Source organism: Nomia melanderi, chromosome 6 (assembly GCF_051020985.1).
Source record: "Nomia melanderi isolate GNS246 chromosome 6, iyNomMela1, whole genome shotgun sequence".
Lineage (NCBI taxonomy): Eukaryota > Metazoa > Arthropoda > Insecta > Hymenoptera > Halictidae > Nomia > Nomia melanderi.
In genome coordinates, this window is record NC_135004.1 from 902,553 (window position 1) to 924,457 (window position 21,905).

The 21,905-nt window shown below is 43.1% G+C and overlaps 1 protein-coding gene across 1 annotated transcript in view; it reads left to right on the forward strand.

Annotated features, from left to right (window-relative positions):
- Positions 1-21,905, forward strand: part of LOC116432354 (uncharacterized) — a 67,850-nt gene that overhangs the window by 37,583 nt on the left and 8,362 nt on the right. Inside the window, exons 2-10 of the mRNA XM_031989081.2 lie at positions 16,035-16,272; positions 17,122-17,230; positions 17,704-17,728; positions 17,824-18,004; positions 18,395-18,744; positions 19,588-19,654; positions 20,177-20,485; positions 20,939-21,050; positions 21,573-21,904. Of these exons, the coding sequence (XP_031844941.1) occupies positions 16,035-16,272; positions 17,122-17,230; positions 17,704-17,728; positions 17,824-18,004; positions 18,395-18,744; positions 19,588-19,654; positions 20,177-20,485; positions 20,939-21,050; positions 21,573-21,904 (1,723 nt within the window). The remainder of the gene's footprint in view (positions 1-16,034; positions 16,273-17,121; positions 17,231-17,703; positions 17,729-17,823; positions 18,005-18,394; positions 18,745-19,587; positions 19,655-20,176; positions 20,486-20,938; positions 21,051-21,572; position 21,905) is intronic.

Consider the following 21,905-nt stretch of genomic DNA (forward strand, 5'->3'; position numbering starts at 1 on the left):
GCCTATCGGTTCGTACAATCAAATGAAATTTATTTATTCGTCTTCCTTCTAATTATTTGCTTTTAGTTTTGTTATTGTCTGCTTAGAAATGGGAAAATAGAACGATAGGACCAGATTTAGAATTTTTTAATGTGAAAATAGAAAAGCGCCATTCAGTTTCTGAGCTGAAACGAAAGAAGCGTGATAGCACCGTTTGGAATTATTCGACCTGATTTTTGACACTCAAACGATTAACACAAGGATTACCGTATCCGTCAAAATGACGAAATTTAGTCTTCTTGCGTGTAATTATTGATATCTCAAAAATATTCAATATTCGAAATGATCTTGAACATAAATAGTTTCACTTGAACACTATAACGATTATCCGAAGAAATCGAGAAAACTGCATTGCTGTAATCCCTGTAAGGATTACATGCTTGTCAACCCTAATAAATGGTAGTCCTAGTGTTAATTCATAGAAATTAAAATTAAACAACGAGTTAGTTCTCCTATTAAAACAATCCTCAGAACATCTATCCGTTATAAAATAAACTCCTCCTTAAACCTTTCCAAAACTTTCACCACCTGTATTTCTATTTCAGTGAATCGCGAAGCCGCAACATTTATTTCGCGAATCCTCACATTTCATTTCTGCTCGTTAAAAATCATCAAAGTTTCCCCTACTCGTATTTCCTTCTATTTCGCACATTTCCCTTCACCGTTCCGCGGCACGATTCTTTTTTGCCGCTGCTAAACAGACTTCGCGAGACGGAGGAGACGGTTACCCAAGTTCCCCAGTAATCACGGCTTCGTTCCCAATGCGGTCCGAACGAGGGCAGGGCGTAAGGTATTCAGATTTACGGGTCGGATCGAGGCTGCCGATTGATACTCGCATTTCCACCGGCGGGAAACTGTCGTTTCCGGAACGCGGAACGGAATAACGAAAATAGTGCTCGCTAACGAGGCGCGTTTATACCGGTCGCTCGCACGCTTCTCACGTAATAAGCAGAAATTTGTTAAGAACGAGAGGCCGACGTTAACGAGGGGTAGTTACGGAAGGGCTGGACTCCGCTCGGGATACATTTGCATTTCACGACGCCGCGAAGGAAGCCGGGGAGGCGCCGCCCGCGGAATGATTATCGGCCGACCTCGGCGGACTCGCGTTCCCGTTAGACACTAGCCGAAGAAATTATTTACCATTCCATCGGCATTGTGCGGCATTAACTCCCATAATCGGATGCCTAGGGAGGGGCCGAGGTTTGCTTTACTGGCTGCGCGCATTGATCACCGTTACCGTTCAACCGCGGAACCACGCCGAACGATGTCGCGCGGTTTCGTCGCTCGCATAAACACTTCCACGCGGAATATTTTAATGGCACGAGCGCGTCACACCTACGACGTCCAGTGAGACGACAGGATTCTAGTTTCCTCGTTTTACAGCTGGAAAGGAATTTACACGGAACGTTTTCTGGCAAAGGCTTCGAGACATTTGAAATGTATACCTTTTCGCGCGGTTTTTACTGTTCAATGAATTATTCATGAGATTATTTTTCTATCAAGACATCACTCCAACCTTTGAATTGAAGTAAACTGGAAGTTTGCTCGTATTAAGCTCTTGTCGTATGATTTGTTTCTTAACTATGATCGATGCGACTACTTTGTTATTAACCACTTGCGCTGAAAAGACGCACGTTGTGATGTTTTTGTTTAAAAATTGCCGATGTATTATACATGTCGATAATCGTATTGGATTACATATTCCAGATTGTGCATAAAATTATTAATAAACAGAATCGGAGGTCCTGCCGAGTCTCTGAATTCGTTGCCACCGCAGGTGGTTAATGATTTATTGAAAACGGATCAAATTCTAGGCACACTCCATATCAATATACGTTAATAATAATTGATACAGAAGAATAATACTCAATTCGAATTCACGAGAATCGAGTAACATCTGTACTCTCTAAATTCTTGAACATCTTCACCGCTAGTCTAACACGTAATCGCAAAGCAAGTGTAGTCAATTCTCGATTTCCAACCAACGGACGCGTCAATCGTGTACGAATGTCTCGCTGAAAGTGTTAAACGCCGATCGATTCCCGCGTGTCCGGCGCCGCCGTCTCCGCCGACAATTTCTTCATCCCGCGATTTTTTGCTAATCGTCCCCGGTGTGAGTGAAAAATTACCGCAGCTCCTCGTCCCGCCAGCGGACCCGATAAACCGGACACCGCTGATCAAAAGAATGGAATTACTGTAATCAAGTTTCCCCGACGTTCCTTTTATTTTCCATTAACTCGATATTGAACGGCCGACGTGCCGGCCTTGAGATATTTCCGATATTCTCGTTTATTGGATTGGAGCGGCGGGAAAGGGGGGCAGGGAACCATCGTCGTCGTCGCCGCCGCCGCCGCCGCCGCCGTTGCCAGTGAAAACCGTGATCGTGAACGGCTTTTCGAAGTTCACTGGATCATTGTCCCGGCGAGCGACTTTAATGAGCGCGTAGGACGTGGGCGCTGGAATCGGAGAATCCGCTCTTAACGAACGATTGAATCGATCCACCGAACGGGTCCGCAGCGTCCGCGCGACGTTATCATTCTTCATTTTCCACGTAAGGCAACGGGAAGAAATGAAACGAGGAGGCACAAGCAACGTATGCGCGAGCCCGACCGCTCGAAACGCGTTCAACGCTCGATCATGATAAACGACGCGACGTATCGATCAAAGACCGAAGACTCTGCTCCCTACTCTCCCTATTCCACTCCAACTTTTTCTCATCTTCTCCTTGCGAACCACGTGAAAGACGTTCGAGTACACTGGAATCGGTTTCCGCGATTCTTCCCGAAGATTTCACAATTTATGAGACTCGTTACGGCTTTTCTTCTTCCGCGTGCAGTTTTCCCATTTGTCGGTGAGAAACCGAGCATCCGTGTTTACGGCGTCACGCGAGGAGGATGGGATTATTCCCGGTTAGTTGTTGATTAAATGATAAGAGGCTGGAGAGGTGATAGAATACAATGCATTAAAAACGGTGGACATTATAAGGAGACTACCCGCGCGCCGCCGTCCGTTCGTGTCGGCTGTGAGAATTAACATCTATTAGCGTGTTCATTTCACCCCTTGCATTAGAATAACAAGTCAGAGTGAGGATGTGAAACAGAATTTAACGCGTATAATGGGTATACAATTTTTTTGTACTGAAATGAAATATTATTCTTTTGTTATCAGTTATTATACTTCAGAGCAAACATCGGCATGGAATATGCTCAAAACTTTCCTTCTGTCTTAATCAATTGTTAATGACGAAGGTGTGTCGATCATAGTTGAAAAATAAATCATAGGACAGAGTTAAACAAGACTGCTCATTACTTTATATTCGAAAACTTAATTTCCTTGTTTTACGCCTAACACAATTCCCTTCTGTCGATACTATTGCTATAAATAATATACCTCAAACGTGTCAACGACGAAATCACACCGTGCAAAGGTATTTAACCTAAAAAAGGTGTTCGAGCAGTCGGTTGTAAATTAAAAGCGACAAAAATGCTCGCGGAATGGTCACACGCGACCAGTTGTCTTTGCGAAACTCGAGCCAATCGGCTTTATTTGCATAAACATTCTCGCTGCGCGGTTATTAAGTTCCCTGTTCAACGCGAAACCCGTGTGGATCAACGACCTGCGCGAGAGAGGATCGATCGATCGCAGGCCGCGGATTCTCGGAGTCTGTACCGGAGCAAGATCGGTCGCGCGTGAAGGGAAGAAACGCGAAACACGCCCGATTCCGAAGCGTTGACCTTTTCTTTCTCTCTTTGCGCGAGGCGGCGCGGCGTGCCCCCGGGGCGCAGCGCACCGGCTGCGCCGCGCCGTAGTTAGCCGAACAATTCGGCCGTGACGAGAACGAATTTTACTTTGGAAACGGTAACGCGGCGACGCGATCCACGATAACAGGTTCCACGGCGCGGCAGGAGGACGCGGCAGCAATTTCGTGCTGATATCAATTAGGCTGCCCGGCCCGATGATACACGGATATCGGCGGCCACCAATTAGCGAGCACAATCGGGCGACTTTCAAATTATTTATTTCACTGTGAGCACTGTAAATATATCGGTCGCTGATTTATCGGGACCACTTCTTGTTGCCGGTTGCGTTCGACTTGCCGAACACGACGCAAGAACAATTCCGCGGAACCAACGTAATTGCGGACGATTTTTGGCAGTTAGTAATGATCGCTTCTTATGGAAACATTTTTGCGTGTCGCCGACGTTCGGGTCGAGCTGGTTTTATTCGTGTTACGGTTCATCATGGTTCTTCCGTTTGGAAGGTGATATTATCGATGTAGGCTTCGTCGACGTTGCCTTTGGTTGATGAAAATTCAATGTTAATATAACAATAGATATTGATCTTGATTAGTAGCAGATTTCTGGTGATATGCGAATGTATAGTAATTAATCTTAAAGTGATACGTTGGGAGACATGATTGATTTTTGGGTATTTTTGTATGTAGAAGTAGTGTCAATATGAATCGTGTCCAATTTTTATGTGAATCCCTTTTTAATTGATATAAATTCATTACAACGGAAACTCTTACTATTAAATTACACTTGCAATTCCCCTCCTCGTGCGAAGCCAGAAAACTCTAAGTCGAATGTATCCAGTGGAAGTATAAAATGGCAAGTGTATCGAGGATCAATAAATCCTTTGGAAAAACGAACTCGGCACGCTATTAACTGACGTTGTTAATTACTCGCTTGTATGTGATACCAGACCTTGGCAAATATCGAATAGAATTCTTGCAGCGTGGACGGAGGACTGCAAAACATGAAACATCAATTAGGGACCGAGGAATATTCCCATGATTCCGTGGCATCGCGTCGGTCATCATCATCGCAATCTATTACGTGACGTTTACCCCGCCGTTGCGTAACAGTGTTTCTTCATTCACAAAACAACTTTTGCGGTCACCGGGGATTCTTCTTCCGTGGACCATCGATATCGGTTTTATCCCCGGCTCACAATGCCTCTGGCCAGAGGAAATTCAAATCCACTGATAAATCTTGCTTTTGACGCTTCGAGGATGAATTTATTAGGCGCTGAAATCAATTTGTTGGCCATTCATTCAGTCAATTAGGACTTCATTATACATTTAAATATTTCTTCGTTTCGGGACTTCCTATTTTTCCTTCGAAGATAGATAGAAGCCATCGATATTAACACTAGGCTCACGGAACGCGTCAATTTGACAAATATTGAACTTTCTAACGTATTATTTGGTAAATATTACGTTGATTTTGATTGATGCAATTTTCCGAATGTATATCTTTATTGTCTATTTTTAGAACTCTAATTACAAAGATCTAAATGGACGAACATCAATGTTTCTAAGAACAATAGAATAAAATAGCCAATAAATATCCATAAACTTAATATTAATGGTGAATATTTCTCATTATAAGTATAAATAAATTTAACTTTGTACAATCTGTAAATGAGAAAATTAAAATTTTTAGTGATAGATTGAATGACAGAGTCTTTCTTTCGCACGCAAGGTCAAAATGATGAACTATTCTCTATGATTAAAACCAGGGAATTCTAGAAATAAGCGCTACTCTTCCGCTCGATCGGAGAAATGCAAAGTATCAGATAGGATCTTCAAATATCCCTTATAAAAAGGAAAGTATCGAGGCTCTCGAGCGCAGTCGTGACCCGGCGTCCTCTATTTGCCGTCTATCGTGGAGCCACGGGGCTCGCGGAGGACGAGAATACTCGTCAGGGCGTGTCTTTCCCTGTTCCCTGCAGCTTGGAATCGACTTTCTCTGCATTGTTAGCGAGCTGGACGTTCCGAACATCCCTTTGAACCGCGTGCAACTAATACGAGCTCGAATAAATTATTCTAGAAACCCGTGTCACGAGCGCGCCCAACAGAAAAACAGGTGAAACTCCGAGCGAGCGTATAACTGGGGAATTGCTGTTGCGCGTGGACCCTCGAGGATGTAGATCCTCGTGCAACATACAGGGAACGAAATGATCCTGTCGGAAAAATGTAATTCTGGTACGCGGATTGCGAATGCTTATGCATTCATGAATATCAGATACAAACGTGACAGACTAGATGATAAAACGGAACGTGAAATACGTTCAATAATGTCCTCGAGTTATGATATAGTACGCTATGAGAAAATGAAACTTCTGTTTGGTCAGAAGCTTGGAATACACTGCAGAAATTTTATTATGTGTGAAGATATAACAGTCACGAGAAATATTATTAATAAGTAATCTAGTAGCGACATATATTTATCGAATAATTTTGATAATAAAGTTATAGATTGTTATCTCAAACCTTATGAAAAATTATATTAATAAAAGAGTTAACAAATATTTAAAATGATTTCAAAAATGAATAGTTTCACTTGAACATTATAATAAATATATGAAGAACTGAAAAGAATCTATTGTTATAATTTTTATAAGAATTACATAATAATCATATTAAACAGTAATTCTGGTGTTGAATTGGAATTTAAAAAAGATAAAATCTTCCTATCTTACTATTCTTCCCAAGTTAATATAAACTACGAATATCCAAAGATCAGCAGTATACCACTAATAAAGTTCATCTCCGACTACAGAAACGTACATAGATGATCCACGAGCGTGGACGGAATCTCGAGTCGATAATCCGATGATCCTGTTAGCTCATTACGTCTACGTTGGCACGGATGATCGGTATTCGAGCACAGTGTACCCCGAGCATTGTAATTGATCCTGTCCAATGGAATCTACGCGATGAATCGGAATTATTATTGTCCTACGGCGCGAAGATTGAATTTTACGTGCGCGGATTGAGAAATTAAAGTGTAACGATCCGACGTCGCTTCTTCTGCGACTTTCCCATGTACACTATCGCTGCGCGGATAGGCACGATCGGTATTCGAGCGCGGCTCACTTTGATGAACGCCACTGGTTCACGGGTACAGCTGGTTGATCGGTGCTACGCGGCGAATCGTAATTGTTGTTCTTTTACCCGCGAAACTTTTGAATGGATGCAGTCTCCTTTTCAGTTCGAACGTCTTCTGCAAGTTTTTCGTATATATCGAAAGAAGACTGGCTGGAACGATCGGTATTCGAACAACGAGCACTTCGATAATTGCGTTTGGCTCGTGGGTACAGATGCTTGATCAAGGCTACGTGACGAGTTCGCAATTATTTGGACAGCATTGTCCTGTTCTTTTTTTTCTTTCATTTTGTTTCGACGTGGTTTTAACTTGGAATGCTTGGATCGAGAGATCGGTATCACTTTTTGCGAGCGAATCGTAACAATGTGGTGATGAATCGCCGGTATTGTGGTAAAATGTAATTGTAGATGATTTAGATGGATGGCTAGCAGTATATTAATTGTATATTTCAACAAGGAAACGTACGATCATGGTGTATCATTACGTGTTGCGTAAAGATCATGTTATTGTTCGTACGTCTGTACGAAGATGGAATGACATAAACCGACTCGAAAGATTGAGACTAAATAACGAATTAAGTAAATAATTGGAAAATCGTAGAACGGCGTGGCTCGTAACTGTTTCGAATGTATTGAAACCGCCAGGTTGCTTCATAGGTGTAGTTACAGCAACGAGGCTATTAAGAAACGAAATAATTTCGTCGAAACGCGTTTGTTAATTGCGCTGCTAGGAGAGTTCTCCACTTTCCCTCCGAAAGCAGAGTAGCATACACGAGGAACATTCGGCTCTAGCTCGTTGACCCTTACAACTTGTTCGAGGATTCTTGGGCCCGAGTCGCCGATTAGCATAATATGTGAATAGAATAAAGAATTCCGTGTTAACACATTGGCCGGCGTGGTACTCATTTGCCTTGGCAATCTATTATGCATATGTTGCTCCGTTCTAAGAAAGACATTCTTCGGCGTTATTACATGCTCCTTTGTGTTCTACTGTGAAATATGTGTCAATAGACGCGCCAGTAATAATTCTAAGACGAATATACTATCATAACGCGTGGTAATTGTATAATTAAACGTTTCCACGAGCTGTTGGTGTTTCTTCAGCTTTCGTGTTCCAGATTTCTGAAATTCTTTCGGAAGGTTCATAGAAATCCTCGAAATTCAGCTTCTCTGCCGATGTAGCTTTTTACTGAAGTTCTCGGAGAAACAGAAATATTGTGAGTTTACAGTTTCGAAGATTCTCCGCTTCAAAGTAGAACTTCTGAAACAGCGGCGCGAATATCGAAGGAAAATAAATTTTTAAGGAACCTGGAAAGTCAGCTAATAAACTTAGAATGGCCTCGGGAAGTTTTTATACTAAATTCTACTTTTTAGCCCGTAAACCTGTAACGGCACTAAAGAAGTTTCCGTAACATCTGCGCCAGAGTCAATAAACCTAGAACGGCTCCATGGGTATTTTTATAAAATCGATCCGGTAAACAATAAACCTAGAATCTACTTTCAGTATTTTTATGACGCCGGCGTTAGAGGGTACACACCCAAAATAGCATCAAATTATTTCATTAATAACAAATTTGATTATCTACTCGGTAATTAACATCGAGACATTTCCGAAATCTCCTTTCTATGTCAACGGACTCTAATAATTCCCTCGATGTCGCAATCTTCATGCATAGCTGCGTAGATGCATCGTAACACGCCACTTTTGACACGCTGTCCACGCTCCCAGAAGCTAGAGGACTCGACGCGAAGGTGTGGAAGAGGTGCGTAACAGTCGTAACACTTTCGTGGCTCGATCGTTAAGCAGCGATATCAACGACAATAACGGTATGTCAGTCTATATCGATGAGCCGGCTCCTTGTCGCGTGAACCTCCTTGAAAATCTACACGCGTCCATTGTCCGCGAGATTACATAAGAGATTGCGTTCCGGTCTTGAAACTTATCAGCGTCCCCGAGTTTCAGTATCGATCTCGGGTTGCCCGCGTTATCGTGGTCATCGACACGTATTATCGGCATCGGGCCGCTAAATGATTTATGAATAAATTGTTAACGGCACAATGGACGGCTGGTATCATTGTTCCTCGGTTGTCCGGCGTTAAATTCCTCGCGACGTCGCTTCTGAAAGCGGAGAAACGATTGTTTCTTAAATTTCGGTTACCATTGTACACGAGAGTTTCCAATATCAACAGAATCTATTTACACAAGAATGTATTAATATCTTCTTATTTAATTATATAAAAGGCGTATCGGATCAACCGTCTGAAAACTAATATTAGATAAATATAAACACCATCAACTATGAATTCACCGTTAACATCCATCCAAAGCTTCCTGCAGTAGCCGAGGGACACGAAACGCTCAGCACAGTCAACAGAAAAACTTCGAATTTCCCAAGACGGCGAGGTAAACGTTTTTTCGAGAACTCTCCCGCGCGAACGGCGCAGGCCGGCAGTTTGCCGAGCTGTCGAGAAGTGGCACGAGTAGTGTCAGCGGAGTCGTTGAAAACGCGACGGCGACTGCTGGGACGCGGCCATTTTCCGACGCGCCTGAAAAGCCCGGCTCTTTAATAAAGCGGCTACGGCTTCCTTAAGAAACGCCGTCGCCGGGGTACACGTTAAAAATGCGTTAACAGCTTGTAACAAGTAGCCATCGTGTCAGTGATCCCTGGCCCGAGAAATCTCGGGGATCTCGGTAGGTGTCGTCGACAGGTATTTCACCTCCGCGGCGCGGCGAGGGCGGCGCGGACGGAGGAGGGAGCCTCTTCTTCGCGGTACTCTTCTCTTATCTGGCGGATCGCCGATCCGTGGGACTAGTCTTTCAAGAACAGGCCGACCGAGGGCGAAGAAGAAGCTTCCACGCGGTAGCCGCCGGTCTCGAACTCGCCGGAACTCCTCGGCCGGTACCTTTCCTCTTTTTTCCATTACCGCCGTTTAAGGAAATTTGTAATTTTCCGATAATTGCAAATACGTTCTTCGTTCGCCTGGCATTACCATAAAACGGTAATTACCGACCGTGAACAGTCCCATGTAAATTGCTTCGAATAGAAAGCGCCTAGCCTTCGCCGCGCCGCGACGAAGCGCGTCTGCTCCCCGAAAGGCAGATTGCGACGATAAATTCTTTTCACGTAAAGTATCTGGTTCAGGGTAGAGACGGATACTAGAATCGTCGACTCTGTCATCACCGAGGCATCGAGAAACGGATGACAAAGGATCGAGCAGGTTAGACACACGGCTACTTTCTGTTTTCCGACTTCGAACGAAGATAAGGGTACCCGTGTTCTTAATTGGAGGATAATGTATTCGACTTTATCTTCTTTTGCACGGATTAGCACGCGAAATTATGAACTCGCGGTAATTTAATTATCTCCTCTGTGTATCGGCCGTTCAACGAGTGTTGCTAAAAGCGGGGATAATATGAAAATTTTACGAGCCTCCCGCGGAACGTTTGCACGATTTTACTTCGCGCGATAAAGTATATTATAAATGCTGGAACGTGAAATTCGCGGCGTCAGCCCAGTTTAAGTTGATGTCTCGCCGGCTAATATTCCAAGCTGTCTTAGGTCTGGTCCGAAAAGCCGTCGGTCCCGATTCGCAGACATCCCTCGAGGAAAAGGCGAACGGCCGCGGCGTAGGTCTGGGAAGACCGTGCAGACTGTGGAATTCCCTTTTGCCTTCGGTAACGTTCGACAAGCAAAAAGAGCTCTCCGGTAGAAGCCAGAAGAGAAAGACAGTGAGGGCGGCGGGGGCGGGGGAGCTAAGAAGACAGAAAGAGAGAGAGACAGAGAAGGAGAGTGAGGGAGGCAGAGAAGACGTCGAGCCCTCCGGCACGGCGGAGTCATTCTAAACTAGTGTCTCGTTCTTTCTAATGACTGTCATTTACCTGGTGTCATCCTCGTGTCCTGCAGCATCCGGCAATCTACGACGGGCCTTCATACTGCACGTAATCTTTTCAATGTCCGGGGACAAGATGGATTCCCGGCGTCATTAGGGAGCATAAAGTGTCTTTCTTTCCTTGGTCTCGTCCACTTCCCCTCCCCCTTCTCTATATCTCTCTCTCTTTTCGTCTTTTCCGTCTGCCCGTGGAATTTGCTTCGACTTCTCCGCCACGGTGTTCTTGGTCTCTCTCTCTCTCTCTCTTTCTGTCTGTCTTTCTCTCTTTCTCTCTTTCTGTCTGTCTTTCTCTCTCTCTCTCTCTCTCTCTCTCTCTCTCTCTCTCTTTCTGTCTGTCTTTCCCTCTTTCTCTCTTTCTGTCTGTCTTTCTCTCTCTCTCTTTCTGTCTGTCTTTCTCTCTCTCTCCTTCTTTTTCCGTCGCTGTGTTACTATCTTTTTCCAACCCTCTTCGTCTTCCCAGCATTCCCACTGCTCCGTTGGCAATGGTGCGCCAGGTGTGGTCATTAATTTCGCAGCGCGGCGGAAAAAGTTCGCGGGAACCGAACAAAGGTACCGGGAGGGAGGAAGAGGGGAGCCGCAGCACGCTCGCGGTGCCGGCGGCCGTACCGGGTCCGAGAGACGCGGAATTTTTGCGGTACAATTATTCGCGAAGGTGAGCCAGCCTCAGCCGCGAATTACCGTAATTCCTCCTCGTCGGCCGACCGCGCCGCGAATTTTCCGAGCGTTTTGCCCCGCCGATCACGACCCGCCACGCCTACGGGGTTGGAAACGCTGCGCGAGTGGGGCCAAGTGGATTTTCTTCGAACGAAACTGTCTGCGTGATGTTCGTGCAGTTGTAATTAGGGATAAGTGAAAATAGGGTAAGTTGCAGAGAGGTAGGCCAGTATTGCTGAGGGAACTGTTGGATCGTAAATATCATTGATATCTAATGGAACGAAAGATATTTATGAAAGTAAATTATACGGATGAAGGAATAGTTGAATAGGCTTCCATGCACGATTCAGTATACCACTAAAAACAATTGGAAATATAGGTATTTGACAATTTAAATGGGATGTTGTATGTGATCCTAGTGATTATAGTGATCCGTAGGAATATACGAGCCACATGGGTGAGAATTTGCATGATCCACAATCAACCGATGTAGTAAGCAACACACCGGGTGTTTCATTACGCGTGGAACGATAATAGAGGAATACGAGGAAAAGTGTGGGACTCGTGTGATTGGAAGTGTATTGCAAGAAATGTCCGGACTTAATATTCAGCGTCATTGATTGGTCGCGGTAATTACAGTGTAATTACGTATGAAACGGCGTGCATAATTAGATACGATAAGTATTAAAATAGAAGTGAAGCTCGAATAGAATAACGTAGAATGGAATAAACTGATGGAAAAGAATGTAAGATTCGCATGAACTTGGATATTTTATGTTCTACTCGTCTTTTATCTGTACCGGAATTCGTGCACTATATCGTGGTTTTGAAGGTAATTCTTTAATCGATACACATCTTCATGAGCTTGATTTCCGAATAATTGTTATTGGTTTGTTAGAACCCGTTCTCTCTTTCACAAGTTCTGTGACAATTAAAGAAGTTATAGGTATCAAGTGTTCTTTGAAACAAGAACACCGTGGAAATGTTGAAAATAATGTGGTATGTTTGTCTTCATTCGACATTAACTAGTAATGAGTTCACTCTAACAGTCGTTCCATTTCATGAAATTATAAAATCTGTATTAGCAGCAGAAGCGTTACGTTGGTATTTATCTATTCTATGCCTTCGTGAACGTAAATTCCATAAGAAACTAAAGCTGTAAGAACATACGTTCTTTAGAATTATTTTTCTCTGCCAATTAATATAGTGAATTCTTAGCCATAAAAATTCTTACGTTATTGTAACCTGGACATACTTAAGTATCGCTCATTAAAAGAATATTAAATATTAAAAGAACGTATACATCCAAAGATACACACGACTACCTATGTTTCTCGATTTTTAAACAAAACCTTTGGTAAAAATGTTTCCCATTATTCCTGTTCATGCGGGGTCAACATTAATACTTGTAAAGTGCAGAAAATCTGTTGTTCAGATACAGACAGGAAACAGTTATTTCGAGCGCTTTCAATAAAGATTACCAGCTGTTTATTACTGGAGCAGAAAAGTGGCTATTACCGGTTAACAAGATTTAAGCCCTTCGCGCTTCGGAACATCCTGAACTGTACCAGTCCGCACTGTAAAATCCACGGAGTCGAGTGCGCGCGGGATGATTTTTGCAAAATAAGAAATATAATTATCTCCTCGAATCGCGGGTATACTGTTCCCCGGGAATGGTTTATCTTAGTTCCACGAGCGGTCGTTTTTAAAACGAACGCAATAACCTATTACACAAGGTTATTCAGCGTCTGAAACGTATAAAAACTTGATCTTGTAAGTACAACTTGTCGAGTGAGCTGAAGGTCGGAACTTTGAGAGGCTATTGTGAAAAGTGAACGCACGGGATGAACCGCGAATGTCCTTTCTTCGCGAGACTGACGCCCAGCGTCCATGCGTGGAAGATCATTGAATTCGTCGTTCGACTGACTGCCAGTCTATATTCTCACGCTATGAAGCTAAATGTATCTAGGTGCAATAGAATTTTCCAAGTAATCTTAAACTCCGAACACTGTGAAGATTTCTTGACGCAAACTTCGAAGAAGGTACTTGAAGAGTTTACTGAAATCGTCTTGTACGATGATCGACAATTGCAGCTAAATTTGACAAATTTAAGCGAACTCAAATTACAACTAAATTTGACAAATTTAAAGAAATTTAAATTGCAACTAAATTGGAAAAATTTAAAGAAATTTAAATTGCAACTAAATTTGACAAATTTAAGGAAACTCAAACTATGAAGGATTCTAGGCATGCATTCTTGGCATTTGAAGTGTTTTGTTTCTGACGCTATTTACTCAGCTGAGCTTATACCACAAGCATCATAGATCAAAAGGATTCAACGGTGAAAGGTTCGAGCATTCGGTACACACGGATTGATTCAGTGCGGCAATAGACCGCACAATTACTCCGTATAATTACCTCGCTAGCAGTGAACTCTAGAGGAGGCGGAAATCAATCGGAAACGCCGTAACCGCCATCACCGTCGCCCCCGCAAGGCATTTCGCGGGGCGCGACCGTCTCACCGCAGGCATGCGAGTTACACACTGCATATTATAATCGAAACCCGCATACGTACACTCCGGCAACCAAACTAGGGAGCCAATGGTCTTAGGTTCCCTTTGACGAAGAGGTACAATAGTGCTTCGATAGTAGGCGTATTTTGATCTCGATAATAGACGTATTATTTCCAAAAACTGCATTGCGATAAGATTGTCGAGGAGTAACGACCTTCCTTCTGTTTCACTCAAATTTATAGTTTTGAACTCTCATTAATAGTTGACTGCTGTTGAATAATAGTCATCAAAACTTTGGTGGTATAGCTTTTCGTACAGGTTAAAAAATAAATTTTCTCAGTGACATATTGAGGATAACAAATTTTGTTGGGTCAAGAAGCAGGAGGATTAAGAGGGAAATTTCTGTGAGATATTTTGACTTTTCAGTTTCAGTTTCATCAAGCAACTAGTTTCGTTACATGCGCAAATTGATGAGCGCTTATTTGGCAGGAAACATGTTAATAGCATAAATAACTAAACATAGTATATCTATTAGTATAACTATTAGAACAGTAAAAACTGTGGTAACAAATTTAATAGTTGCCTCTATTTATCTTTGCTATGAAGAAATCAGTGATATATAAAACGCTCAAGATTCTCGTAGCAGTTAATGTGTTGAATAGTCACATTACCTTTTGACAGACTTCTATCCAGATACCACTGCATTTCGAACTGCAGTGTTCTTCGAGCAGCATAAATAATCGTTGTTATTAGGGGCAGCTGCGATTTCGTGCGATTTCGTGGCGCGGGAATGACGCCGGGAAAGTAACGTTGGCCGGTTTACGTAACTGAAAAAGAAGAGGCTTATTAACGCCACTGAATCCGGGGTAAACATTGCATCGCGAGTTACACGTGTAGAGAGATAGGTATGTACCTTACATACGGCGCGCTCGAGTCTCCATTCCGGGCAAATGAATCGCGCGCTCCACTTTCCGTGCGCACCGGCGATACCGAATCGCGAAACAATAGACGCAACAACGATCGCGCGCGCTCCGGGGACCAAAAGCATCAATCTCTTCGCTCTTGCATTGAATTTACTCATTACGTCCGACGTAAAATTGCATCGGTGCCGCGCGTGCACGGGGTCGGTTTAACGGGCATTTCGTTATGAATGCGTGTCACATTAAAAGCTAAATGCGCATTTCAAGTATTAACTTATTGGATTCTAAGGGGATTGATTTATTAGCCCCCCGGCAGAATGCGTTCGATTGAGTCGAGCGATCGTTACAATAACTACTCCCGCGTAGGGTGTAGGAAATATTTTCATCGACGATAAATCAAACATTTGCCCAACGGTCTGCAGATTAGTCGTAACATTTTCTATCAGTTCAATTAATCTACGTGCGTGTAGTTTAAACGTTCATCCATCGCGTGATACAACGTTCTCGGTAATTTATAGAAATTTACTTTCATCCTACACGAACCGAACATAAAAAGGAACAGCATATGAATGGACTGACGTGACTGTTTGTTTGAACACTCTTATGCAAACAATAAACATACCCATCTTCGATGACCACTTGTACATCGCCGACCATAAATATTGGACACTTTGTGGAATCTATTGGAGACCTCTATATTATTATTAAAGCCTGAATATATTGCCAAAGAACCATCCCAATCATATTATCTTTTTAATGTCTCTTATAACTAAAGTAGTATAAGTTTCCACCGTTTTAATGCTGAGAATATAAGAATATAAACACTTGGAATATTCATAATTTATTCATTATTGGAATGCTAATAATAATTTTGTTAGAAGAGTCCCATTACAATACCCAGACACTTCGGATTCTCCGATGAAAGCGCAAGTGTCCGTTCGAATACTGTTTACTTGTGGACGATAGTGTACAGCAGCGGTCAAAACAAAAAGCATATGCGAAGCGGCCATCGCGTCGCGAGGTCTCTTCCGGATGCCGAACATTCCAGTGGCGATCATACATGTGTTAATGCCGGTCCCGGGCATTAAAGTAGACTTTTATTAAAATACCTTCTGATTTCCACAGGTCCGGTGGTTCTTCCGGCACGCCCAGTGCTGGCATGGTACCATCGACCGGTGGCGGTCCTGGGAACCCAACAGGAGGCGGCAGGATGGCCGTCATCGGTGTGACCAGGAACGTGAGACTGAGACGGCGTGGAGCGTCGGGATTCGGCTTCTCTCTACGTGGCGGCCGCGAATACGCAGCCGGATTTTACGTGAGCGACGTGCAGCCGGGAGGAGAGGCCCACCGAAATGGATTAAGGGTGAGTCCGCTAGTACCACGTTCCGCGGTCGTTATTGCAGTTGGTGGGCCAGGCTATGGCCAACTCGTAAATTCCTTTTCTACCTTTTTTCTCGTGACCACATAAACCTTTTGCACACCTCGGAACGACCCTCTTCATAGAATTTGAATCGGAACGGCTTTAGACCTCATCCTCGGGCGTCGGAGTCTCACCTCGAATTCTACTTCCCTTGGATTATTTTTAAGTCGTCGATGCTCGGTTTACGCAAGGTTCATGTGTCAGTGGAAATTGAAATGAAATTGAAATACAAATTGAATGGACTACAGATTAGGAGATTAAACGTTGGGAATTCTCGTCCGTAGGGTGGAACTATCGGTGAATATTGGACTGTAATGTTGGAACTGGATGGATGCTAATTGAAATGCTCTTTTTAAATTCAGTGTACACTTTAATGTACAATGTTCAGTACCATGAAGGAATTCGAAAGGAAAAATTAACCGACATTTAGAACTTAAACTAACAAATTAGGAACCTGTTTTACCGATAGTTGGCACGAACAACTCCATTTTGTATATTTTCTTCGCGTAAATGGGAATTTCAAGCATGACAAAAATCAGTTTCTTTAATTGTAACGGGTCCTACTGTTCTGTACGAGCTTCGGGGTTATTTTGTTTCAAATTTCTGTTCCAAGTGCTACAATATTTTACACAAAAATAATTGTGTTTATTGAAGATTTTACGAGTCCTGGACGTTTTGCCCACAAAGTGCAAAGAACTCGGTTTATGCGAACCGCAACGAATCAATTTTGCAATTGAGCAATCAGTCTTCGCTCTATTTCGCATAGTTTCACTAACCGGCTGTTGTTTTCAGGTCGGCGATCAAATCATAAGGGTGAACGGGTATCCAGTGGAGGACGCCGTCCACCAAGAAGTTGCGCTTCTAGCGAAAAACCAGCAAGTGCTCGTCCTTAAGATCCGAAGTAATTATCACCCCTTATCGATTTTTCAACTCTTTATATCATGAGAAAACTTTTACGCGAGAACTACCGAACATTTAATATAATCAATATATACTTGCAATTATATGACTAAGAAATAACATTAAAATCAGCCACATTGACTGATACCGTGATTGTAGAATTAGAACACCATTTTCGTTAAAATACTGCTGTGACTCAAATACGCTTACACTTTTCATGAAACTTAAAATCAATTTAATTACTACACGCATCGGCATTGTAATATTTGTATATATCTCATGCATTATTTGAGCAATGTTGAAACAGACCTCCATGATAATGATAGCAGTGAAAAATAGAAGTCTCATGTTTGAATGTGCAAATGGTTAAGTCTATGATCATCCAGTATGCCGATATCGTTAAGCTGGCTCTTTAACCTGTCCTCCCTGTTCGTCTCACCGCGTGAATACTCATCGCTCTTGTTTTTCTTTCAGGCGTGGGAATGATACCTGTGAAAGAGTAAGTACCGATCAGTCATTAAAACGGGCGGTTATTAAAGGATCCGCCCTGCGGACCGTTTCCTCGTTATAAAGAGCATTTTATGATTCGCAAAGCAATCCAAACGATCCGGTCACTTGGCACATGGTGCAGCAGCAACAGCAGCAATTGCAGTACAACGAGACCGGCGTGGGAGCAGTGCCGGTCACCGAAGTCAGGATTCGAATCCTCGTCGGGGAGAAGGGACGATTGGGCTGCGGCGTTTGCAGGGGAATCGTGCCTGGCCTCACCGTTCAGGTAATTAACAAATTCTATTAACATACCGATCCCTTGCGCTTCAAATATACAAGACGTATCAAAAAATGTTGTACCCGTTTCAGCAATGTAACGATTGCACAATAAAGAAACTTTACTTTGAGTTCGTTCAAATTAAGAAATTTCACACATTCTTGGAATTACTGGAAAATCGGTAGACCAAGATATTATAACAAATGGTAAACAAATGCTGCAGACCTGGAAACATCTTTCACTTTGTGGATCATGCTACAGATATTTCTGAAACATACAACAATGTGCACTTTACATTTTATAGGTTCCTTCAATAAACTTTGCAAGGCAGCATGCATATATAACAAATGATCATATAACAAGTGATCATGGAAATTAACTTAACGATAATGAATTCAGGGAACCAGAGACGACGGACCAGCAAGGGCAGCAGGCCTGAAAGCCGGCGACGTGATCGTTTGGTGCAACGGGCAACGGCTCACCGATCTTCCATTCGAAAGAGCCATCGAGGTAATGAGAAGCTCCGCCATTCTCGACCTAATAGTGCAACGACCCACGTCAAATCACCTTTACGACTGTCCCGAGCCACTGTGGACCCGCGGCTCCAGCGGCTACGATTCTGAAACATCGAGCGTGGCTGCGGCCAGCCCGCAACCCCAACAGAATCAATCTTACTCGCCACAGCATCACCATGACCCTAGAATGCACCATCGATATCCCCGCGACGATACCTGCAACCGAAATGGAAGGTTCGTTACGAGATAACAGGCCGTAAACTAAATATCTACCTTTTCTTCTTAATTTTATCGACATTCGTTTGAAAGTACCTAAATAGATTTCGTTAATATTCATTTCTAAAATTTCTGCGCAATAAGAAAATCCTCTTCTGGTACAATCGATCTGTTAATACTCTGTTGATCGGTGTCACTTGGCCATGTATCTCAGTTGTGAAACAACATCTATAATAACCTAACATTTTTAATACTCCGTTTTCAATGAAACATATTTTTTAGCAATGAAACTAACTGAATATAATGCTTTATCTGAATAATAAATGCGATTACTTCTGTAGACACAGGCCGAAAGAAATACTAGAAAACGTGGAGTTGGGTAATCAATTTTACAAGTAAAAATTGCGGGCGTTAAAGCGTTAACAAATCGGAAAAGCATCGATTACTGAATACAATGATGATATTTAGAATGCCGCAATATACGGTTACAAAACGCAACACCGGGACCCATTGTACACAACTGCAATTAAGAAAGACCAGTTGCACGTTCGTTCGATGTAGCAGCGAACTTAGGATCGGCGCGCAGTATCGGCAACACGGGTTTACGACTCTGGGTACATACCCCTTTCGTTACGTGCTGTTATCGCGTATCATCAATGGACTCATACCGGGAGAAAGTCGGTCTATTAATAGGACATTTCGCGATAATAATCTTAGACACGACGAATACTTCGCGGCCGATGAACGAACGTTTATTCGGTCTTTCTCGCGGAGTCGTTTAATTGGAGATTAGAAAGTAGTAAAAGTGATCTGGAGCCAATGAAAAAAAATCCATCGACCATGTATCTTTGAATTTTCTAGGATCTGTTGCCCGCTGGCCTTGTCCACGAGCAGTTGCAGTTCATCGGAGTGGCCTCACCCTGACCAGGTGAATGAAACTGAAGAAGTATCTCTTTTAACGCTGTGCAACCCAATATACTTTCGTACTTGATCAGTATCGTCTAATAAACATATCACTAAAACTCTTCAACATTACATTAAGTCAAAATAAATAATTCGTTATCGCCACATTACATAAGTTATGAATACTATTATTCACTTAGTAAAATAATTTATAAGAATAAATCAATTTGAAAATATAATCAGGCACTATCGGATTGTTAAAGATTAACAATAGCAATAGAACTACACGACAGATCAAAATGACCTATTCTCGATTTCTTCTTTTTGCAATTATTGAAAAGATAACATGATTCTCTAAGAAACTACCAAAGAAATTGATTGAGCAATGCGCATACACAGTTGTAAATGAATACAAATCTAAATAGATACACTCTTATAGTTCCTATAGAAAAATTTTAGAATCAATTTAACTGCTCAGTAGTTGTAATATTAAGCAGTTTCTTCTGAGATAATACAGCATTGAAAGATGACTCTGGTCGATTCGCAGCCGCAAGAATGGACCCGCAAGCCAAACAACACGACCGTGATCCGTATTAATCAGAACCAGAACCAAAACCACAGGCACATGGCCGGGCCGGGTCACCCGAATTCGCGCAGCTACGACGAAGACATCGACAACGAGCCCCTTTACGATCCCGTGGCGCCCAGAGTCGGCTACGAGGTTCACGATTTCGACGCGAATCCACGGGACGAGGCTAACCGTCGATTAGCTTATCGCCGGGATAACTGTAGTAGACAACAGGACTACATTTACGACGGGCCGGCCGATGACGTCCCTCCCTATCACGGATCCAAAGTGAGGAAGCAGCTTTCTAACTCACCGCCGATCGTTTAACCGTTAACCGTTCGCGGTGTAAACAATGTCTGCGGAATTTCGTGGCGGAATGGAAAAAGAAACTCGCTGTTTCAGTAATTAACGAGCGTTCAACGAGCGCTTTCTACCTTCGGCTACCCCCATAATCGGTCCGATTATCTGATCGAATTAGCGTGACGATCGGCGTACGGTGCGCCTTCGGAGCGACTTAATTAAAAAGAGAAACGATCGTACACGGCCGTCGCACTTGATCCTTTACAGAGTGTAATTCCTGGAACATTGAAAACAAGTTTCCATTGAACGTCGTTCAGATAAGAGAATATTACCGAGACTAATCGAGCAATCGACCGAACGCGATACGTTTATCGAAATAAATTTTAACGTCAACTAAATGCAAGTCGTAAGAGTTAATATCTGTTCCCTGTATCTTTATAGGAAAACGGTACACAGAACGATGGAGACAGAAAGACGGTAACCACGGTGGAAGTGCATCAATCTATCTGCCCTCCGGCACCTCCGCCACCTCTGCCCTACAAATGGCCAGCAGGTTTGTCACGATCTCACGAACCGCTGTTTAGATTAAACTGAAATATTTATACCGTGAAATAAACCTGCCCATAAATATCAGTATACAGGAATAAATACGTGAATCATCGGGGCTGATAAGAATCCGCGCGTCAGATAAGAAAACTAGAAATATGTTGCGTCGTATAGGAAGCAGTGTAATTATCGATTCCAATAAATATGTGTCATAACCATTGATCTTTTCAAAAACTGTCTACCGAGGAAGCTTCCCTTTTCGCAATTGCTATCAGGAACGACATGATAAAGCGTATCGCAAATTAATAGCATTTAATTATTATCAAAGAATATTATCCATTCGTCGTGTACTTTATACTGCACATTATAAAATCGTATTACCCTAGTGAGCAGTAAACCCCGTTAAGGAAACGCATTTTTCGCGATCGAGCAACGTCTTACCCACTTTGTGTCTCAACGAGCACAGAGCTCCGCGAATATTCGAACAAGTGGATCGTAAAGTGACCGATAAATGGTGCTGTTCGTGCAGAGACGAAGCCAATGAACGCCATGGGTATGCAAATGGGTAGCACAATGTCGATGGGCAGCACAGGCTCAACGGAAACCGAGTCGAGCCTGGAGTCCTCCTGTAGCAAGGACTCAGCGTCGACCTCGTCGTCGTTGTCGACGTCCTCCTGCGAGCCGCCGTCGACGGTTTCCTACGGCTCGGTGACGGCCGGCTCGACCGGGACCAATAAAATCAACGACGCGCCGACCACCGTGCACACGACACCCCGCAACTGCGCCACAAGGACGTCGCCGATCGCCTGCACCGACCTGAGCACTGCCATAACACAGGAACTGCAGAGGCGGGCGCAGCAGG